Genomic DNA, 22,951 nt, shown 5'->3' on the forward strand with positions numbered 1-22,951 from the left:
ATTATTATTTTCTTGTACCTTTGGTAGATCTAAACATTTTTTAAACTTAAGGGGTGATACTTAATTCTCTCCCTCCCGAGTTAGATATTTAACACTCGGGAAATTAAGACTCGCCGAAAGTATGTCTAATAAGTAGCTAGTATATGTATCTCGTCTTCCTTTTTCTAAAAAAAAAAAATAAGAACACAAATATATATAATATATATATAAATCAAATCAAAGGAAGAAAAGGAAAAAAAAACTCATTCATGGAAGAACATTACAACAGATAAGAATTGACCAAAAGTTTTGTTGTCACTTGTCAACACCAACTAGACTCATCGTGAGGCGGTAGTGTGTTGATGGAAGTCTGTACTTTTGTTTTATTTGACAAAAGTAGTGGATGACTTGATGAATATGTTGTTTATCTCCAATTACACCTTTAATTCTTCAATTCCGTAGTGCTGATCATGCATGCAAATCCCTTATGAGAGAGCTTTTACTCCAGGTCTCTTAGCAAGTCTAGCATGACTTTGATTACAATTCGTATAGTTGACTGTTAGCTTTAACTGAGCTAGAAACAAAATTAGAGATCATCAATGTCCAGAGAAGATTATTCTGCAAATGAGTTATTGCAAAAGATAGCAAAAGATCAATGTCTCATTTTCTCAGTAGGCAAACTTTTAATGATGAAGTTACTTTCGATTACTTCGACCAGTTCTTTTGATAGAATTTTACCAAGTAAATTATACAATAAAACAACAACCACAAGTTTCTAGTTCTAACTATTTGGAGTTAGCTGTATGTATCATTTTTTTTTCTTCATTCAGATTTATCATGCTCAGCAGCATTAGAGACTCTTGAGTGGTTTACATTTTTCTTTGTTCTACTTTGGAATAGTAACTCAAAGATTCATCATCTGGTGCTCTACTTTGGCATAGCAATATTATACTTGAAAACAAGTATCAATCAAATAGAGAAAAAATGAAATAGAACTTTAGAAAGTTAAGATAAGGGAATGAGAAGTTTTGACTTGCTTATATATTTAGTATGTTGGTCACCATTTCAGAAGAAAGTTTAGTTGGATCATGATAAACATTTTAGACAAATTAGGACCAAAATATGCTCTTAGCATTAGATCTAACAGAGTTGAGCTTGAGCTTTTGTTATAACATAAATAGCAACTAAGACAGATGAATCAGTAATAGGGGTGAAACGGGTCGGGTAATACCTCACTGACCCAGTACTGTTTAAAGAAATGTAGGATATGGGATGCAAATTTCCTATTCGACCTGGATTTGAATTCGAATACGGATAGGAATTCTAAAATTGTTTGAATTTGGACTTGGATGCAGATAAACTCATTGAGATATGGATTCTGATTCAGACTCATATAGAATTAACTTCAAATTTGTATCTCATTTATATCAGTATCCATTTAATCCATATATGGTTTTACATTTGGTATCTATCTAATATCCGCATTTGAATCCGTAACCGGAGCAAAAATATGGATTTAAAGATGTGGGCTGACTACTATCCCTATTCAGTAAGCAACTAAGCAACTAAAGACATAATTCTCACAGAAATGGCTCAAGTTTTCCCTTGAACTGATCTTTTAAGTTAAACAATTGCAGTGAGCATAGCCTAACAAGCAAAAGATACAGTATATTACAATGAATAAAAAGTGAAGAGCTATACAGCGAAATGCCGGCATCAGTACAACTTCCCTCTAGTATGCAAAGCATCACATGTCAAAATACTGGCATAGAAATTTGGAAGACCTAATAAATCTTCTGATGCAGTGCAAGTATTGAATAACTTCTTGTAAACATGATATTGAGAAATATTGAGAAACAAGTTGTGCAAGTTCTGATGAATAGAGCAGAGTAACAACAAGAAAATCAACCTATGACGATATTAGAACATTAATATAATAGAGGAAACTAATCAGACAAACAAAACAGCAAAAGTTCAGCATATTATTGCACTCAAAATTAAAATTACAATTACATATGGTTCCATTACTAAAGATGTTTCATATCTATTTGAAGCAAGTACTGAGCAAATAAAGTTTAATGCTCAACCGTATGAAGAAAAAAACTCATGTAATTGTGTTACAACTTACAACCATAGAGGAGGGAGCCCCATACCAAGAGCGCCCTCCATTAAAATTAGTTCCCGTGCACTGACAAAGCTACAAAGTATGCATATAATATATATGAATATACAACAGTAGTAGTACAGATGGATCAACATAAATATGATTACTTCACACTAGGATAGAATTGAAAACTAGTAATTATTGTCAATTTACCTCACAATCTGGTTCATCGCTTGATGCAATGGGCTGCCAACAACATCTGAAACTACTAGTTGTCTGATTCATCCTTGCTATAAACAAGAGGTAGCTCGTCGAGCTGCTCCAAGAATTCATATCTTTCTCCAATGCTTTTCAGTGATTGATAAACCCTGTACATGGAGAACCTCTCCCTGGGCTGGAGTGTGACGCACCCACAAGCAATCTTGATGAACTGCACAATCTCATCATCATGGCCCTTCCACCGGAGCGACTTATCGATGGCATCGGCAATCCGGCCGGTGCCCATAAGCTGATTGACCCAGTCCACCAAATTCCCCTTAAACCCTTCATCTGTGACATCGCCTATGACTTCCGCAGGCTTCTGCCCAGTCGCAAGCTCCAACATCACCACCCCGAATGCATACACATCACCCTTGGTGGTAGCAACCGGATTGCTGCCGTACTCGGGGCCGATGTATCCGAATTCCCCAAAATCACCATTCAAGAATGGACTAGAGTCGGAGCCTTCACCGGAGGATGATCTACTAATGAGCCAAGGAAGGCCGAAATCGGTGATTCTAGCCTCGTAGTCCTCATCAAGAAGGACAGCGCTGGAGCTGATGTTCTGATGCAAAATTGGAATCTGGAAACCATGGTGGAGCCAAGCAAGGCCATGGGCAGCGCCGATACCAATCTTGAGCCTCGTAGGCCAATCTAAAACATTAGATGGATCGCCGAGAAGGGCGGTGAGAGTGCCATTAGGCATGTGCTTGTAGATGAGCAACCTCTCCTCCTCCACGACGCAGAACCCCAAGAGCGGCGCGAGGTTCGGGTGCCGGAGCTGCCCGAGCCTGCCCATCTCGGCGCGGAAGGCCTTCTCGGAGAGCCGGCAAGAGTGCAATCGCTTCACGGTAAGCACGGAGCCGTCGGGGAGGACGGCCTTGTATGCTGTCCCGGCCCGCGCGCTCCCGGCGGCGACGATGTGGTCGGCGCGGAAGTCCCCCGTCGCCGCCATCAGATCTGCCAGCTTCACCTTCACGAGCGGCTTCTGGAACAGCGAGACCGGGACCAGCCGGTAGTGCGCCGTCCGTAGCCGCTCCGCCCACCACCTCCCATCCTCGCCGCCTTTATTGACCTTAGATTTCGGCGACAAACACCACCGCCAGATCAGGTAGGCGAGGACCAACGAAGCCACGGCGCCGAAGACCCCGGCTGCGACGATCACGATCAAGCTGGTCCGAGTCAACCCTCCGCCGCTGCCGCATCCCGAGCTAACCGGGCGGCCGCAGAGTGACGGGTTACCAGAGAACGCCGACGCTTCAAAAGGCGTACCCAGCGGCTCAGGGATGGGGCCGGAGAGTTGGTTGTTGGATAGATCGAGCTGGTGAAGGCGATCAAGGATGGAGAGAGAAGCCGGGATCGATCCGTTGAGCGAATTATTCGACAATATTAACGTGTTGAGATAGCGGCACTTGGAGAGCTCCTGCGGGATTTGGCCGGAGAACGAATTGGAGGAGAGGTCTAGAGTTACCAAATAAGGGAGCCAATCGCAGAGAGCACGAGGGATAGGGCCGGAGAGGGAATTGGAGGAGAGATCGAGGGTGTTGGCGTTGGGGCAGTATTGGAGGGAGGAGGGAATCTCTCCAGTGAGCGAGAAGGAGGGGAGGGAGAGGCCGAGGACGCGGTTCTGCTGCTGGTTCCAGCAACTGACGCCGACGAAGTTGCAGACGAAGCCGGGGACGGAGGAGTTGGAGAAGTTCCAGTTTAGCCTTCCTTCCGGATAGCCGAGCTCTGACTTCACGCCGCGGAGGCATTTGACGTCGTCCTCCGCGGCGGCGTGGAGAAGTGAGGGGAAAGAGGCGGAGAGGAGGAATAGGAGGAGGTGGAGGAGATGGTGGAGACGGGATTGGGGCATGGTTTTGCGTAGGGTTTTGATAGATGGATTGGATGGAAAGATTGGAGAAGGTCGGAAATAGAGATGGGGAGGAGAAGGGAGGAGGGAGGAAGGCGGAGACGTGGAGTCGTGGACTCGCGGGGGCGTAAAAGAGGAGCTGGTGGTCTTTGACTTCAAACTGTGAGAAGATAGGCAGAGAAAAGGAGGATGGTGATTGTATGTGGGAATACGGGTGCAGGAATTTCCTGCAGTTGGTTTGTTGTCGCCCTGTTATTGGGTATACGGTTGAGTAGTGATTCTAGATCAAAACTTTAAAGGAGACACTTATCTTCTTCTTTATCACGAGTTCGAAGACTCTGAATGAACCCGATAAAAGTGTCTAATCCTGCCTCGTATAACTAACCAAACTCTAGTAGAGTTACCTCTCTACGTAGGATTAACTCCATCCTAAATAATATTATAGAAAAATTATTTAGTGGTTTATTGGCTTGACTCGATTCGGTTAATGATTTTGCAGTGTGATTAGCTTGGAGGAATAGCTCGGCAGCGCAACGGCTTGGAGTAAGTCTCGGCGTTTGGTTCGGAGCAATTCTTCGACGACGTATATGACTTGAAGCTTAAACTAGATAGCTAAAAGTTCGGTGATAGTTAAATGCTTCTATATCTAAGGAGAATTAGTCTTTTGTTCATCACATATATAAAGACACTCGAGAGCTATTTAATTTCTTGTATTTAAAAATACATATGCATTATATCTCCGGATGTTGTATTTGGAGAAATAAATAGATTGTATAGATGATTATACTTTATAATGCAATATTTGTTAAATACATATTTGATTTGTTGTATACTTGTATTTTATAATAATGAATTTGGTAAATAAGTATTCATTGTTGTATTTTATAATACTATTTTTGACATTATAATTATAAATATTTGCTCGTATTTCTTAGAACCAAAAGACTGCAACTATATTCTCAACTAAAAGAAAATTAAATTTCAGTTGAAATATAAAATCAAGTTTCAGTTGAAATGAGATGAGAGAGATGGATCAAGTTAGGCTAAATGTAGTTTTTTAACATTCACTTAGATCAAACGGGTACTAAAAAAATATATGCGAGTCTAACTAGTTCTTTAAATTTGATGTACTAAACTAAACAATGAGTTTTAGATTAGACACCGTATCTATTAATGCAGTATTTATAGAAACCTCCAATCAAATAACCTCTTATATATTACTAGGTATTTAACCAACAGACAGTCTTAAATCTACACTACAAATCATTGTGCAACTGAACTATTGCTCCTAGCTTCATCGCCGACATCTTCACACCTTTGAAGCTATTAAACTCAATTAAATTGAGCTGCCAAATTAAACCACCAACACCCAAATAATTTGCCCACAATAAATTGATCCGAGGTGGACTTTTAACTTGTGAACTAAGTTAGGCAGCTAGACCAAAACCTTTTAACCCAAACAATTGGTCCACCAAAATTAATACTTAAATTGGTCGAATTTCAGACACATCAGCTGCCATTAAAGTTAAAAGCACTATAAAAGGGCTAATGAGGTTATCATGTCTTTGACACAGATTAAAGGTTGTCGACATTTATATTTTTATATGTTTAATAAAACACTTGTAAGGTTTAAAAATAAGGAAGGGTTGAAAATGATAAAAATATTCTTATATATATATTTGTTTATTTTAGTTAATAATATATTTATCCTTTTGAGTTTTTGACAATTCTAGATTAATTTGCGAAACTCAAATAAGTAAATTTTAAACTTATTTAGAGAACTAGTCTAAAAGAAAACGGCTATTTATCCGATGATTTATATAATTTTATTATTTGCTATTTATTCGGACGAAAAAAAATTATATTAAATAAAATTACTAACTCAGATAATAAAAAAAGTTAAAAAAGATAACTATATCTTTTCATATGTTAAATAATTACTTTTTTAATTCAAAGGTATCAAAAAATAATCTCAAGGGCATCACACAAAAGCTATAGATTTTTAAAACAGTAAAGACACAAAATAAAAAAAGATATGAGAGAAAAACTTAATGCTAGAGGATTTTTTTGAAAAAAAATTCTTATTCAATTGAAAAAGAAGATGGATTTATGTTCCCCACCTAGCTTTTTAAGGTATCAGCTAGTTACAAGTTCTAGAATAATAAGCTCTAAATTTGTCAAAATAAAAATAAAAATAAAAAGTGTTAGCGGTAACAATTTGATTCCAAAGAGGTACAAAAATCTGATAAAAAAATATAAAATTCTAAATAATCGAGTCTAGTTCGTTCTCCACAAATTACTTCCGTTGTATAGTAATATTTACCCACAAAATAGATATCCCTTTTGGAGCCCAAAGCCGATAAGAAGTTTGTTGCATATATATCTAATTGACATTTCTTAAATATCCAATATGGTACTAAATTTACTTTTTTTTTTCCATTACCATTATACATACTTTAGAGCCAATTTCCATTCACTTCTCTTCATAGATTTAACTAAGTGAATATATGACAATAAAGTACTCTTTGAGCTAAATTAATTATACTATTAAACTATCATTAATAATGTATGAGCCATACTTAAAGCTTAGCTCAAGTTTAATAAAAAATTTATGTCAAATATATGAAATTACCAACAAAAAGTTTATAGTCCCGTAAGAATAAGTATCAGATTCATTCAAAGGAAGAAAAAAGAAAAGTAAGAAGACTAAGAAAACCTGGGATAAAATGTCATCTTACACCCTGTTACACTTTTTTAACGTATGATAACAAATTGGATAAATTATATTTTACTCCCTATGTTTTGGTCTAATTTTAACTTATATTTTTGTATTTTAAATTTAATCACTATTAGCACGTTGTTAGATCTAAATTTATTTTATCTTTGTATAATTTTATTTGTATTGCTTTATCCCTTTTACTATTATATTTAAATTTAAAATACTATTATTTTTATCATATTTAACTAATTTATAATTAAAATTTGAAGATATTTATTAGTGATAAAATTATAAATAATTTGATAAAATTTTCAACCAATAAGTGAAAGACGAATCGGATAGTGCTCAAATAATGTTCGAATTAACGTATATGAATAATTTTTAAATAGAGGATCAGAGATACGGATTGAATTTTAAACGAATTATGACATTTCTTTTAGACACAATTAACAAAAATATTAAGAATTTTAAAAAAAAAATTTTGCATATCAAATACATTTAAAAATTAGCAAAACCAAAATTTACACATAACATAAACCACATCGTTAATAACAATATAAGTATTCACTATCTAAATAATAAACTAAAAATTATAAATTATTTTAAAAAATATGCGAGCAAACAAATATCCATATCTAAAAATTATACCCTACCTATATCGGTATCCATATTCTACTTTTTTTAAAAAAAAATCTACCCATACAAATTCGTATATGAATTTTTTATAAAATTTTTATCCATATATGAATTCGTATTTGGATCGAATAGTTTAAATGTATTAGAAAGTTTATCCCATTATTTACAATTTTATCTCTAATAAGTATGTTTAAGTTCAACTTGTAGGTTGGTCAGATATGCTGAAAAAAGAAATAACAGTTTCAGTTTGACTATAACCATAGGAGTAAAGTGATAAAAATAAAACTATTGGAAGGTGGAGTAAATTTAGACATAATCATATATATTAAAAATAGAACTTACCCAAAGTGTTTTTATCCAAATAAACAATACAAATGGCCAAATTATCTTTACCATCCTCAAGCAAAATTAAGTTTTTTTTAGAGATAATTAAATCTTTTATATTTTCATTAATAGTTAATTAACAGCGGCAACTTTAGTTTAAACTATACAGAAATTAAGTGCTTAAGTTTAAAATACGCTAAAATAAATTAAATCAGGTAACATCACAGGAGTTTTAATTATAATTTACCCCAAAAAAATATATTGCAAATGTATCGAAACAAAATAGTTTGTCAAAATTATTTTAAAATTATTGTATCCTATTTTTAAAGGATTCTCTTCTAGATAGATAAGAGAGGGTATTTTAAAAAAATCCGACATTCTATTGTCCTATATAATCATTTTACATCGGGCACAAACTAAATATTAAAAAGATAGGGTGTCAATCATAAATTTGTAATAAAAAAAAAGTAGTGCACATATCTTTCATATGGGGTTCTTTGACCTCATTTTCTTAATAATATTCCACCTGAAGATTTTTGGACCAAGACTTATTTAAACTTTATTTACCCAAATGTACCACGTCACAAACTTAATATTAAAACTAATTTATTTCACAGTAGTCCTAAATAAAACGCTAAATTATTAAATATTTTAAGCTATAAATTCCAAGAAAAGGGTAATTTAATAATTTGTATGTATTTATTAAGTTAGAACAAATTCTAAAAGAGTCTAACAGTGGGAAATATAATATTTTAAACATAGATATTTTGAAAGTTTACAGTGGCAATTACGTAAGAAAGACAAGTATACAGCTACGCATATTCCCTATTACATCATCATCATCCAATTACGTTTCTCCCATCCACACCGTCCATTTTGACGTGCAGAGCATTCCCACCGGAATACCAACTGAATTAAGCGGGAAGAAGCCGTCTCTATCTCTCTCTCTCTCTCTCTCTCTCTAAAAATTCCCAATTTCTCGATTCAAATCCAAGAGTATTAAGATTTCGACAATCCATATGCCATCCCCGAAGTCTTCGGATTCGACTGCTCTACCCTTCACTCTCTCCTTGGAAGACTTCAAGGTACTCGATTCCCTTCTCAATTTCATTTTTTGGATTTTTGGATGTTCGATATGATTCCCGTCGAAATCTATAGGGAGATTTCTCTTTTGATGGATTATTCGAGAGCTTGGTGGAGGAGCTCCTCCCGGAGTTCCAAGAAGAGGAATCGGGTTCGCCGGGGGCGGAAGCGCCGATGTTCCCGGCGGTGGATGAGCTCCTTATGCTGTTCACGGATTCCTGCAAGGAATTGGTTGATCTCCATCGCCAGGTGCCGTGATTTTGTTTATTAATTTTTTTGCTATTGGGGTTTGTGGAGCGAATTGGGATTCTTTGAGTTGTAGGTTGACACAAGGCTCCGTAATCTGAAGGAGGAGGTCGCCGCTTACGATGCTGCGGATCGCAAAGCACTTGCGAAGGTTAGTCTTCGCATTGGTTGTGTACGATGCATTCATAAATGTCAAAGTTTGTGTACTCGATAGCTTTCTTGTCTAAGGTATACATGTTATAAAGATTTCAACGCTCCTTCTGAGACTTTCTTGTCGAGTTTTGTTTTGTGCGAAGGACTGAGATGGTTGAAGAACTATAGATATGGGCAGTTGATAGTGTGATGTTTCATAAAATAATTTACCACACATTTCAGATCGAGGCATCTCCAGGGGTTAGGGATATGTCAGTGCTAATAATTTTGAATTGGAGTGTTATAATCTCTACAACTAAAAGGAGGATTTATTGTCATTGATGATAATTGTGCCTTCTAACTTGAATTACATCTGCACATAAGGTTTTAAGCAACACATTTTTAATGCATTTGTCTTTTTGCTCGTTGTATCCTAACCAATATGCAATCCAATTTGGTTTCCATTCTATCAGCTCTCCCGATTGTGGGTTCTTGATGCATTATGAAAATTATAAAACCCTAGGGGATCCGATCTTACCACACAGTATCAATATAATAATATTTAAAAAGTGTAAAGAGGCCATCATAAACACACAAATTTTTGTGTGGAAAACCCGTTAAACTCATAGTAAAAATCCAAGGATCCCATTTGAGATCAAACTAATTACTAAAACCAAATATAGCTGTTACAAAATAGACTTAAATATCGCACATTAATACCCACAACTATATATCTAAGGTCTTGTTAACTTGAACTTGAGATGTACTACTTTTCGTGTTAATTCCCAACTTCAGTGATCCTCGAAATTGATGCTCCATCTTAGTGAACCCAGGGTTAAATCTTAGGTCATTTGTATATCTCTGCCACAAAATATTAGAACTACCCCTCACAACAATGTAGATTCGTCTCAAGAATTTTGCAATCTGTACATACATTCGAACATCCCTTAGAAAGAAATTTTCTCTGCCTTTTCGATCTTACTCCATTAGAACTATCTTTAAATGTCTAGTACATGAAAAATCTATGTTATATGTGTTTTTCATTCGTTTTTCACTTCAATATTTTTCATCTAATATCTCGTAACTTATGCTAAAGCTCGTGCATAAAAGTTAGACATGATACATGAATAAAATTATGTTTGAAGCACAATTTATCAATTACATGAGAAAAAACCTAACTCAAATCCAGAGAAGCTTCTTCTCTTTCACGAAACATGACTGCTACCAGTTCCCCTGTATCTCTCACACCTGTGTGAAGCTTGAAGCTTCTCTAATGCTTTCCTTTTCCAACCTCTGTATACTTAAATTTTAATATCTTATGATTCTATTTCTTGTGATTGATTGTGGACTTGCTATTGGTGATCTTGCAATGCCCTATTAGTTGAAACCGCATTGTATTTTTTTTCTTCTGTTTTCTGAATGAAGTTCTACTTGGTTTTTCTTTAATCTATGAGAACTTTTTGATTTTCGTTGACATTTTTTTTATTTCATTATGACTAGATCTTTGTTGTCATTTTTTAAGTGCACTTGCTTCTAACTAATGAGGTCAGCACATGGTTATGATTAGCGTGTTGTTTTTGGTCTAATACGCTATAAGAATAAAATGATTAGTTTGTTATTTCCTACCAAGCTATGTAAGGAAGTTACATTTATTGAGACCAATTATTAATCATGTATTAAATAATGCTTTTGGTTGCTTCTTATTATTCTTTTAATAATCCTATTCAGGTGGAAAAAGTTGTAGATGGCCTTTTTAATAACTTTGCAAGGTTAGATTCCCGAATTTCAACTGTCGGGCAGACTGCTGCAAGAATTGGGGACCAGTTGCAGGTAAAATTTAGTTGCAGATCATTAGCTAACAGTGAGATTTGACTGTCCTTTTCTTCCCTAGATACCTTACATTTAATTTCTTCTACATGAATGAAAAAAGAGAGTATCTTTCAACTTATACACTGTTTTCCCCCTATCTATGAGTTCCTTCTCTTTTGCTTGTCAGAGTGCAGAATCTCAGAGAGAAACTGCTAATCGAACAATAGAGCATATAAAGGTAAGTACGTGAATATGGAGTCTTGAGGTATCTAGCTTCTGTTATTATGATAAATTTCCCGTATGGCTTAAATAAATTTTATCAAAAAATTTGCAGTATCTGATGGAGTTCAACAGCAGCCCTGGTGATCTTATTGGACTTTCACCATTGTTTTCTGATGACAGTCGTGTTGCTGAGGCTGCTTCAGTTGCACTTAAATTGAGTGAGCTCTTGCTAATTTTTAAGCTCAGTTTCTTTGATCAAACTTCAAAGCAAAATGTACTATTTTTCTAGGGCATTTAGTATCTAATAATGTAAACTCTACGCGTTGTTTACATGTTGTAGGTATAACTTGTTATACTTGAAGTTGCTTGAAGATTTTTGCTTTTCACTTATGATCCGCTTCGTAGTTTGTTCTCCCCAGGTATTGCTTGCATTATTCTGGTTAGCTACTCTAAGATTTGGGGGGAAGGAACTCATGTAGTGCTATTGATCTTCCAATTATCCATGCCTATTACCACATAGAGATAATTATAAATAGGAATTATACCAGAAAACAGAAAATGTATTACTAAAGGGTTACTCCAATCGGTGGTCCAATGGTGAGTAGAGTTTGGCTGGAGTTTTCATGAAATTCTTCATGGCATACATGGTCAAATTACTTAGTGTCTGTATATATAGCCCATCTTACTACCATGTCAAGATTTGGAAATATTATTTCGTTAAGGTAAAGTTATATTTTTCACCAACCAAGAACTTTTTCAAATATACGGAGGGTTTTCCTTTTTTCTTTTTTACATTCATCCTCCCATATTTCTTGATTTGCCTAGATGCCCTTCTAAATTTTATATTTGTATATGTAGTTTTCAAATCCATGTTTTTTCGTGGTTTACCTTCATTTTAATTTTTGACAGTTCACAAATTAAAACTTTATTAATGTAACAAATGAGAAGACATAAATATCCTTAACTGGTAGGAATGTATACAATTACAGACAATATTAAAAGTATTGTTGTATGTTTATAATTAGATTAATAAATTTTTTAATGATTTGTTAGGTTTGGAATTGGTGCAAACAATAGTGTTTTGGGTCTCCGTATGGAAACCAACTTTTTGAAAGCTATACATACAAATAAAAAACCCGATCTCGGCTATAATTATTATTCTCATAATCATGCCTAGATGGGCTTATTTCTTGATAAGAGCTTTTTTTTTCTCTAAAATAGGGTCATATGCTGAAGAGGACGTAAGTAGACATGGTGCCGGTGCGCCACTAGGAGATGGTGACGCAAACGCAAGCAGTGGGTTAGAAGTTGCTGTTGCAAATCTCCAAGATTATTGCAATGGTAGGATTCAGTGCACATGTTATTTACTTTTGCATCTTTTTTCCCTTCCTCTTAACTCTAATTTGTTATGATGCCCACCTTCAGAATTGGAGAATAGATTGTTGTCTCGTTTTGATGCAGCGTCGCAGAGACAAGACTTACCCGCTATGGCACAATGTGCTAAAATTTTGTCTCAGGTATGAGACCGCAATTTCAGTATTTCACCTCATCTCCATTCTGATATATTATCTACATCGTTTATAATATGATTACATACAGTGCCATCAAATGCTAAATAATTGGTCACCGTTCTCAACTAATTGACTAAAATTCTCAACTACGGTGTTATCTTTGTTGGTTACAGAGTAAACCCTAATTTTGCAGTGTAAAACTAGTTTGTAACATTATTACTTTACAGAAAAATATATAACTCTATAATGAACTTTGATCTTGCATGGCTGGTTGTGAAGTTTAACAGGGGGACTAGTGCAATGCAGCATTACGTAGGATCACGCCCGATGTTTATTGATGTGGAAGTTATGAACACAGACATCAAACTTGTCCTTGATGAACAGGATTCGCAAACTCCTGGCACTAGCAATATTGCAGATGGTCTTTCTTCACTTTATAAAGAAATAACAGGTTCTTATATTTTCTTGTTGGTGAATATAAAAATATTCCTCTTCAGCATCAGGGCCTCCTAATTGTAGACATTCTTTGCAGGCACCATCAGGTACGAGGCAGAAACAGTAATTGCTGTCTTCCCATCTCCAGATGATGTCATGTCAATTTTTGTGCAGGTATATCAATGGATTCCCATACTGTTGGAAGCTGGAATTTAAGATTCATGAAGCAGCTAATGTATGAACTTAAGATTTGTCATGTCAATTTTCAGCGAGTACTAGAGCAAAGGGTGACAGCAATTCTTGACAAGCTCTTGGTAAGACCATCCCTTAACATACCTCCTATCCAATATGGAGGCCTTCTACAAGTAAGTCATGTTACTATTTTTTTTTCACTTTTATCTGTATACACGTATCAGGGGTCCATGGATGTTAATATTTATTTCTGTTGAAATGGGGTTGCAGTATCTAAGAATCCTTGCATTGACATATGGTAAGACACAAGAACTAGCTAAAGAGTTGAGATCTGTGGGCTGTGGGAACTTGGATGTTGAAGGTATATAGGATGCTCATTAACTATTGTATTTATGCATTTTCTTGATACTGTACATCAGCATCTTGCCATCTTCAGTTTCCGCCATGCCACTAAAATATCAGCCAGTTCATTGGTTCTCTATCTAGATGAAGTGTTATCAGGTGTCTCCATGCAATTTTGCTTGAAACTGTGAAATATTTCTTAAATGGTCATGACCTATGGATGACAATGATAGTACTCAAGATTCAGTGAATGTTGTAATTTGTCAAAAACTTTGTACCATAGCATTGCTGCATGCAAGTTAGTCATTGGCAGAGCACACGCTGCAAAAGGGGCATGGTTGGCAAGCCCATCAATAATGATCCCCATAGGCAATAGTTACTCCTACTTCGTCGTTGTCTCGTTCTTCAGACTAAAACAAGACAAGTTCGCAGTGGGATTCATTGACCAGAAAGGGGATACCACTACCTATCTTAAAGAGGAACCTTTGAAGATGAGCAAATCAATAGTAAGAACTTCATAGTCACAGGAGAGTGGTCAAGAACTTACCTGTAAAGAAGAATCTTACACGCAGAAACATCACTGTTCAACTCTTGCAAGCATTCCTACTTCCACCAATTAGGTACTTTGACATACATACCCCATCTTTTAGAGACTGACATTCCTCAGCATCCTCGCGCTTTAAGAATTCAATTGGGGTACAGCACAATGAGATATTGATTTCGTCTTTGGGTATCTGTCAGCTTTCTTGTTGTTGTTGAGTCCATGCCTACAAACGGTATTGAACAGAATACAAAAAATTGAATTGTCAGATACATGCAGATCAAGCTGAGGCAGGATTTGAATGCTTTAAGGATGAATATCAAGCTGATGCAGGATTCGAATGTTTCAAGGACCAGCTTTCTTTGACCACAGAACCATATTCATTTCAAAGTTGTATCGCATAGATATTCTTTCATTTTTCTTCTTTTGCTTCAGGTCTCACTGAATCATTTTTTCTTCCCCACAAAGATGATTATGTTGAAATTGAGCAAGCATCACTCGAACAGTTATATCAGTTGAAGGTCATTCCTTGATAACTCTATTTGGTTCACTGAGAGTGTTAATTTGGCCAGCCTTGTCCATTGTAGATGAATATCTATTTAGGCTGCACTACTGCCATTTTAACTTCTAAGAATTGTTTCTTTGCAGATGGAGGAGTTGCGTGCTGAGGTCCAGCAACAATCTGAATCAACTGGGATTATAAAGTCAAAAGAAGCATTTGATTCCTCCAAGAAACAGATATCTATTACTATAATAAAAGAATTTGTCCACTGGAATGAGGAAGCAATATCTAGATGCACTTTATTTTCATCTCAGGTTTGGATTAGTTTATCATAGTGAATGTTCTGATAATTTTTTATAGATGGTGATCATGGCATTAGAGAAAACTAACTTATATATGTTGAGTCAAAAAAACTATTCAAGTTTATTTTCATATATCAACAAGGATACAAGGATCTAATAACTTGAAGAGAAAGAGATCATAATTAGGAATTTTAAACTTTTTATCTTTTGTTTGCATGACCAAGCCATAATGATGGGTGGTGAGGCTAATGGTGTCTCTCAAACGACTCTTGGATAATTTTATGGATGTCACACACCCACTACATAGGTTCATGCAAATGTGACTTCATAACGTAAGATGCAACCAATTAATGTAAGACATGCAATGAGATGTCGAAAGATCATTAATGAATCACAACCAATAATGATAGGATAATCTAAAACTGATTATGAGGAATTAATATGCTGAAAAATGGCTCGATTAGACAGTTTAATTGCAAACTAGTAGTACATGTAAACAGTGACCAAAGTATGTCAAGAGTTCCTCTAAATTGGCTTGCTGCACCATTAATAAGTTTAGTAACAAAAAGAGTTATGATGGTGTAATCAAACTAGCAAAAGGTAAGGTATAAGATTTTTAGATGCTTGGGTATGTGATGAGAGATTCCACACTGAGCTTAAGACAAATACTATTATAAATAAATGGATAAACACTATTGGAAACAAGCTTAAGACATATATTATGTGAAAGAATTACCTATTTCGACGATTCTACTAGAACGTCTATCGTACTGTCACAATCGATGTGGTATAGTGAAGGCAACTGATAGTGACATAGGAGCAGGATGATGATGGCAGTAATGACAACCATGACGGTTGTGGTGGCGATGACAACTGAGGTTGTGGGAGATGCGGTAGAAGAGACGGAGCTGAAGGTGATGGCGGCATCGCTGGAGAGTGTGAGATGGTGTTAGCGTCCAAGTACGTAAGATGCGGTGTTGAGGTTGGGTGGCTGCATCGATGTGGATTTTATATGACAGGTGTTACAAGAGAGATTAAGGTGGCGAGGTGGGTTTGGGTGGTGGGGTTGTTTGAGTAGGCAATAGTGGAAAAGAGAACAAAAAAAAAAAAAATAGCAGGGAGGGGCTCGAGCTAGGTTGCTGCAGAAATTGGAAAGAAAGAATTTGGTTTGGGTGGTGGGACACATGGAGAAAATTAATTCCACTTTGCAATTTGGGGGCAAATGCCAAATTTGAAGTTAGCCCAATTCGTGGTGGGACATAGAGAGGGAAGAAAATAAAATAAGTTGGTAGAAAAGGAAAGAAAGTGAAATTTATTAGTTTGTATTTTTATTTTTATTTTACTAAAGAGATTGCAATAATAAAGACGGTGAAGGACTTAGCGGCTGACATCTATTGGATGACACAAAAACAACATGATGATGACGATGGAGGAACTGGAGAAGATGGGTGCCAAATCTTGTTTCGTGGTTCGACGGTGACAATAAGTTCTTATTTTTCGATGATGACAATTTCTTTATGTGGCTTGATTATGACAATGATCTCTCCTTGCAGCTTAGCGAGGGCATTGAAGTCTTCTTCAAGTTTGAAACTTATTGTGCTTAATGTGTGATGGATTTTGATACAGTCTGGTGCAACGGTGGTCATGTTGAAGGCACATATCCTCGGCATACCCCTACGTGCTAGTGGCATGGCCTTGCATGCTACTGGCATACATTTGACATATTTTCAATAAAAAATAGAATATTAAAAGATATTTTTAGGACTTCGGCACGTCAATCTTTAGTTTTTAGTTTGAATATATATATTAAAACCTACATTATAGTCTTTTATCTTTAGATTATTTTCTATAAATGACCTATTTTATTAAAAATATAGCAGTAGTCAAATATAAATATTATTCAACATATAATATGATTAAATATATTTATTAAAACTTATATTAATGATTGAATACTCTATACTAGAATTGAACACATAATAGCATTTAACATATAATATGAATTGATAATAGTTCAATAATTAAAACTAATATCTAATTAAACGTAGATTTATGGGGAGGATCAATTACTTCATTTGCTGGCACAAGAATAGCACGAGAATATTACGTTAAATAATGGTGATAATCTTCAATCATATTAATAATGATGACTTTATTTGCCGACACAAAAATAACACTAAAGTTGTTTGACGATGATCGATAGAAATAAGAAAGAATTTAAAAAAATATATATAGGTTCTTCATCGGCATAAGATTGTGCCATTGGCATACTCCGTGCTAGGTGTCATGCCACCACTGGCACGGCTATCTTTGATTCAGCGTTCACAATGCAAGTTCTTGAGTTTAAAACAAGTGAGGAAGTGCAAATAAGGGTGGACCGTCCATAAATTAGGATCTTCACAAAGTGGCCAAGGATGATCAAATGATGAGTAGTAGGATCTTCAGCTTTGATACCAATTTAATGTAGAACAATATCCTAGGCGATGAACAATAATAATTGTTGGTAGTGTTGCAATCTATTAACAAAAGAAAATATGAAGGTATCAAAATAATAATCATTCGTTGCCCTTTAACAAAGCCTTACAAGCCTTTATATATGCAATAACTAAAAAGAAAAACAGACTAAAATATCCATACAAAATAAGATCAAAGTACTTAAGAGGTAAACATAGAAACTCTCTCTCTCTCTCTCTCTCTCACTCTCTCTCTTATAATCTGTCACCCTCAAAGTGTCATTGGGTGGGCCGTCCTTCTGTACCTGCGATTTTATAAATGTTTGATCAATAATCTCAGACTGGTGTCCGCACTAGATTTTGTTTCAGTTCCCAATCATGGAATGCATAATATAGTTGATAAAAGACAAGGTGGAAGGAGGAGGTAACATGGTTTACTTTATTTCCTGTAAACAAGGTTGTCTGGGAAAGGAGACACATAGACTGAATAGGCAATTGAATACATTTTCTTTTCAGTGTGAAGATTTTCTTTATTTTATTTGCATCTGCTCAAGTACATTGTAGTTCATTTGATGAAAGCTATTCCTGCAAGTACATATCTTGTAAGCCATAACAAACTATTCTCATAACTTCTTTTGAGGAATATGGCAGTACTTGCTCAGATTCATCACAGAACCTTGATAAAGTCTTATAATGTCCTTTTGGTTGCAAAAAATAATTTGTACCTTTTCTTTGACAGCCTGCTATGGTTGCAGCTAATGTGAGATCTGTGTTTACTTGCTTGCTTGATCAAGTAAGTATAACGTAATTGTTGTGTGCTAGACTACATGCTATGTCATCTGTGCTATAATTGCTTTGTGAATCATCCACAGGTCAGCCAATATTTAATTGAAGGACTTGAGCATGCCAGAGAGAGTTTAACTGAGGCTGCAGCATTAAGAGATAGAATTGGGGCTAGTGTTAAGAGATGGGCTACTGCAGAACCTACTTCTGCAGTATGATACTTCTCTTTTGATACTGAACTTTTTGTTCCTTAATGAGATACCAATGCTGGACCATTTATTCATACAAAACATATATGGAAATTCATGATCAGTTCATTGTGGTTAATTTGCAGGTGGAGGCTGCTTCTGCGGCTGGTGAGAGTAGCTTCAGATGTTTCATGATTGCTGTGCAACAAAGTGGAAACAGTTTGGCGATAGTTCATCAAGTAATCTATGCAAAACTTTAATGTTTTAACTTATGTCTCTTGCAATTTTGCCGCTATTTATGACTCTTCTTTTTATTCAGTACTTCTCCAATGCTATCTCTCCGCTCCTTCCTGTGCATGGTTCTAATTCCTGTGAAGAGATGACTACAGCAGTCTCCAGCATTGAAGCTGCTGCTCATAAGGGGCTTTTACAGTGCCTCGACACTGTAATGGCTGAGGTATGTAACTTTGCAGTATATTTCCTCTTTCCATTGTTGGATGTGATATAATTTCGTCCTTCAAGACTATAGAAGTCTCATCTTAACAAAGTATTTTGATCCGGGAAAACAATTAAGATATTGGTAGAAGTATCCACACCATGTGTGCAGAGGTCAATATGCTAATGAATTTGGAATGATTTGTATGGTGTCATCATGTTCTCTGTTTACTGCAACTATGATTTTCCATGCGGGTGCTAAACAGAGAAGCCTTACGTGTATCCTTTGAATTGTGACACAATTTTGAGCAAGACATGTTTGCTTCTTACATCTTGTCTGAGATAATTTCTCATTTCCTGGAAGACAGTTTAATTTATAAGATTGTTAATTGCAGTAAAAGCATTCAGTCTTTAATTTTAACTTACTGATTTTTTTCTGATCATATCTTTGTAGAAAATTATGTAATAAGGAACACAAACAGAGTGACCATCAAATGGCCTAACGGATGTGTGCCTAAGCTCAGACAGTTGATAAAATCAAAATAACCTTAATATAATATAACTCTACATAATTCATAGACTAATTGCAAAACCTGTAGGTTGAGCGATTGTCATCAGAACAGAGGCCTACAGATTACCGTGCTCCTGATGATGGAACTGCACCTGACCACCGACCAACAGATGCTTGCATAAGGTTCTTTTATATCTATGTTCTTTTTTTGTAGATTAGCAAATTTTCATGTGACATAACACATTTGCTGCCCTTTGTCAAGAGTTGTCTCGTACCTATCTCGTGTTCTGGAAGGTGCATTTAATGCTCTAGAAGGTCTCAACAAACAATCATTTTTGACTGAACTGGTATGCTTATACCTCTTGCTGAATAATCCTTGCAACAGAACATTTGATGTATCTAATATGATCATCTGGTAGAAGTAGTGTAGTTTATGACTGATCTGGTAAAACTATCCTTGTCTTTTTAGAGTATGTATTTGTAGCCTGTATATATGGATTCAGTTGTGTACACAAACTTGAACCCATACAAGGCTTATAAAAGTCAAACTCTTATGACACAAGTCTTACAAAATTCAGAGTATCAGAGTCTCTTTATTTTGTGTGCTTGTGGACATGCACATATCTACTTTTCAATGTGTACTTCAATTAATAAGAGATTAGGATCCTTATCCTGGAAATTTTTGCATGTTTCCTGATATTTCTCCTGCTACTCCTGACCTACATTGGATGAGATGAGTTGCTAGCATGAGAAGCAGTTTAGTTTAGAAGATCTATGACTTATGGAGAATCAAGTTGCCATTTCATCTAGTAGTCACGCATCGGCAACCTGCAATAGGGAGAAAAAGATACATGTGCTTTACCAATCTACTAGACTACTATGTTAAGCACATCAACACATATATGCACTTTGTTATATTGATGAGAAAAAGATCTGTCTTCTGTTTGTTCATTATCAGATGACTTAATTAGAACGGGTATCGTATAAAGGATTGTTCAGCTTTATTTTTATACTTTTTGGATGATATTGTGATTTTAGGGAAATCGCTTGCACAAGGGACTTCTTACTCATTGGCAGAAGTTTATATTTAGTCCCAGGTAATCCTTCTCATTTATATAGCTGTGCTGTCTTTCTCAAAATAATGATGATTAGAGTTGATTGATGGATCATAATGTTATATTAATTGAGAACATGAAGAAACTTCAAATAATTTATGTAGGTATTTAAATGAAGATCGCATCTGCAGAAGATCAAATGATAGCAAGGAAAAAAGTAACATTAATCTAAAGGTTCGACATAGGCTAAGGCTGCAACATTTAGCAGACATTGGCTGAGGCCTGCAACATTTAGCAATGACAACATAAAAGCACAAACATCAATGGGTTATGCAGCTAAGATGCAAATGCAGCTGTTGAAAAACATTAACAAAAAAGGATAATTTTGTATGTGATTGTGCATTGCTACCTCATTTGAGCTGCAAAATGCTGATATTCAATTGATGCGGCATTTGAAGAACTATAATAAGAAATTAAGAATGAAAGAAGATTATCCAAGTGGATCCAGACTCTTATCTAGTTTCTCAATGAAGGTTCTGAAGAGCAGATAGTTGCAACATGATCAACTTATCTGGTATTATATTTTATAGTCTACTGGAAAGTTATTCATTTTCCATCTTGGGTTATGACCATGTTGATTTTTATCTCACCAAGTTACACATGCTGTTAATTAGGGCTAGACACTAGCAATTGGATATGTTATGAGATAATAACTGACAAAGTTGGCTCAAGATGAAACAATTGACAAATGGGGCAACATTGGAAAAGGAAAAACTTTATGCAATTTTACTTATAGTCTCAAGATTTTGCTTCCTTTATCAGGTGATTAGTGCAGGTAACTATCTCTTGAAACATGGACTAAACTTTCTGCGTTACAATTACTTTTGTCGGACACCATGTCATATGTAATTAGTTTCAGCAGTTTCCCTTTCAAACATCTAAACTAGAAAAGGTTTGGGAGGGGATTTTGAACTCTAGAAATACCTGAGGAGGCTGATATTTATCAGAATTGCTTTATCTTCTATCATCTTCTTTTGCTTCTTGCACCGTATACCTTTGTTGTTCATCTTCTCTATTGTGCTTATTTGCAGTGGCGGCCTACGGTTGAAGCGTGACATTACGGAGTACGGGGAATTTATTCGCAGGTTTAATGCCCCTTCCATTGATGAAAAATTTGAATCGCTGGGGACGTATGTATATATACTTCCATCTGATTAAAAAAAATTTTCCTATGTGAGAGAGAGTTTGAGGAGCTAACATGATGTTTTCAGCATGGCAAATGTCTTTATTGTGGCTCCGGAAAGCATTGCTTCCTTGGTAGAAGGAACCCCAAATATGCAGAAAGATGCATTAAAGTAAATCATGAACCATATTATAATGATTCTTTTTTTTCAATTAAGCATGCTTTCGCTATTACCAGAGTATCATTTATACTAGAGGTATTCTTTTTTACATTGACTGTGTTTTGCCGATTGCAGATTCATTCAACTGAGGGACGATTATAAGACTGCCAAAATCGCAGCTATAGTCAACAGCATCACATCGTAATAGTAGTCACAATGGAAGCAGGAAATGGGCATTCTTGGTAGAAAAAGCCCTTTATACTTTTCTCCTCAGTTTAGTGATTCTGGTTGACCAAATGAATTTTTCTGTGATAGAGTCCATTCGTTTTCTAAATTATTGTTGTTAAGTTTTCACGAACTCCAAAAGTTATCCAATTGAATTACATTTGTACATGTCCAGATCTCTCAAACTAGGTTAACCTTAAGTTTGTGATTACAGCCTTATAGGCAGTATGCTGTTAATGCTCGGAATCGGACTTCGGAACTGCTAAAGAATGCATGTTATGTATTAATGAATAATGAGGATTCATCCGAGATACCTGAGCAAGACTTGTCGGGTGTGAAGTGTGATACTTTTTAAGCTTCAGTTCAAGAAGAAGAAAAAAATGGAAAATGGGAAGGAAAACAAAAGCCAAGAAAGATGCATAAGAAGGGAGATGTGCGTCAATGTCACAGCACTTACTCCAGCAAATCTAAATGAGATGTGTTCTAGAGTGAAATGATAGATCTGCCATCCTTCTGGTGATTAATCTCGTGATGCATTTTCTTTTTCCAAAGATTTAACAATGAAGAGTTTAGCTTTGATACCACGTCTATTAGTGTTTAACTCTATATATCTGAATGTCTGTTAGGAATACTGTGAAGATGTTTACACACCAACCACTCAGGAAAACTTAAATCTTATATATTCTATATTCTATTACTGATTTAAATAGATGGAAGTTATATGTAAACAGCAGCTTTGACAGCACGTTAACTCATCAACTATTTTAAT

At 35.7% G+C, this 22,951-nt stretch overlaps 2 protein-coding genes across 6 annotated transcripts; one reads left to right on the top strand and one right to left on the bottom strand.

Moving 5' to 3' along the window:
• Positions 1–1,944: 1,944 nt before the first annotated feature.
• LOC140802253 (inactive LRR receptor-like serine/threonine-protein kinase BIR2) lies at positions 1,945–4,359 on the bottom strand. Its single transcript, XM_073157714.1, has one exon. The coding sequence runs from the start codon at positions 4,194–4,196 to the stop codon at positions 2,352–2,354; it is 1,845 nt and encodes a 614-aa protein (XP_073013815.1). The 5' UTR covers positions 4,197–4,359; the 3' UTR covers positions 1,945–2,351.
• Positions 4,360–8,810: 4,451 nt separating this feature from the next.
• Positions 8,811–22,350, top strand: LOC140802089 (exocyst complex component 5-like). 5 transcript variants are annotated; one of them, XR_012111590.1, is made up of 26 exons: positions 8,811–8,957; positions 9,031–9,204; positions 9,278–9,352; positions 11,062–11,163; positions 11,330–11,380; positions 11,477–11,582; positions 12,586–12,705; positions 12,790–12,881; positions 13,155–13,326; positions 13,408–13,484; positions 13,580–13,675; positions 13,773–13,863; positions 14,821–14,906; positions 15,034–15,201; positions 18,382–18,435; positions 18,515–18,637; positions 18,760–18,852; positions 18,933–19,070; positions 19,648–19,742; positions 19,822–19,906; positions 20,598–20,656; positions 20,779–21,188; positions 21,289–21,449; positions 21,706–21,804; positions 21,886–21,969; positions 22,093–22,350. XR_012111590.1 is itself a non-coding variant. In XM_073157518.1 (24 exons), exons 1-24 carry the CDS (start codon positions 8,892–8,894, stop codon positions 22,160–22,162), a joined length of 2,376 nt encoding a protein of 791 aa, XP_073013619.1. In that variant the 5' UTR covers positions 8,811–8,891; the 3' UTR covers positions 22,163–22,350. The 5 variants fall into 5 exon arrangements, 3 of the variants coding, with proteins under 3 accessions (XP_073013619.1, XP_073013620.1, XP_073013621.1); XM_073157518.1 differs by lacking the exons at positions 20,779–21,188; positions 21,289–21,449; XM_073157519.1 differs by lacking the exons at positions 20,779–21,188; positions 21,289–21,449 and having other exon boundaries at positions 21,706–21,759.
• Positions 22,351–22,951: the final 601 nt, after the last annotated feature.

The sequence above is a fragment of the Typha latifolia genome, chromosome 15 (genome assembly GCF_019914945.1).
Source record: "Typha latifolia isolate L0001 chromosome 15, TyphaL0001v2, whole genome shotgun sequence".
Lineage (NCBI taxonomy): Eukaryota > Viridiplantae > Streptophyta > Magnoliopsida > Poales > Typhaceae > Typha > Typha latifolia.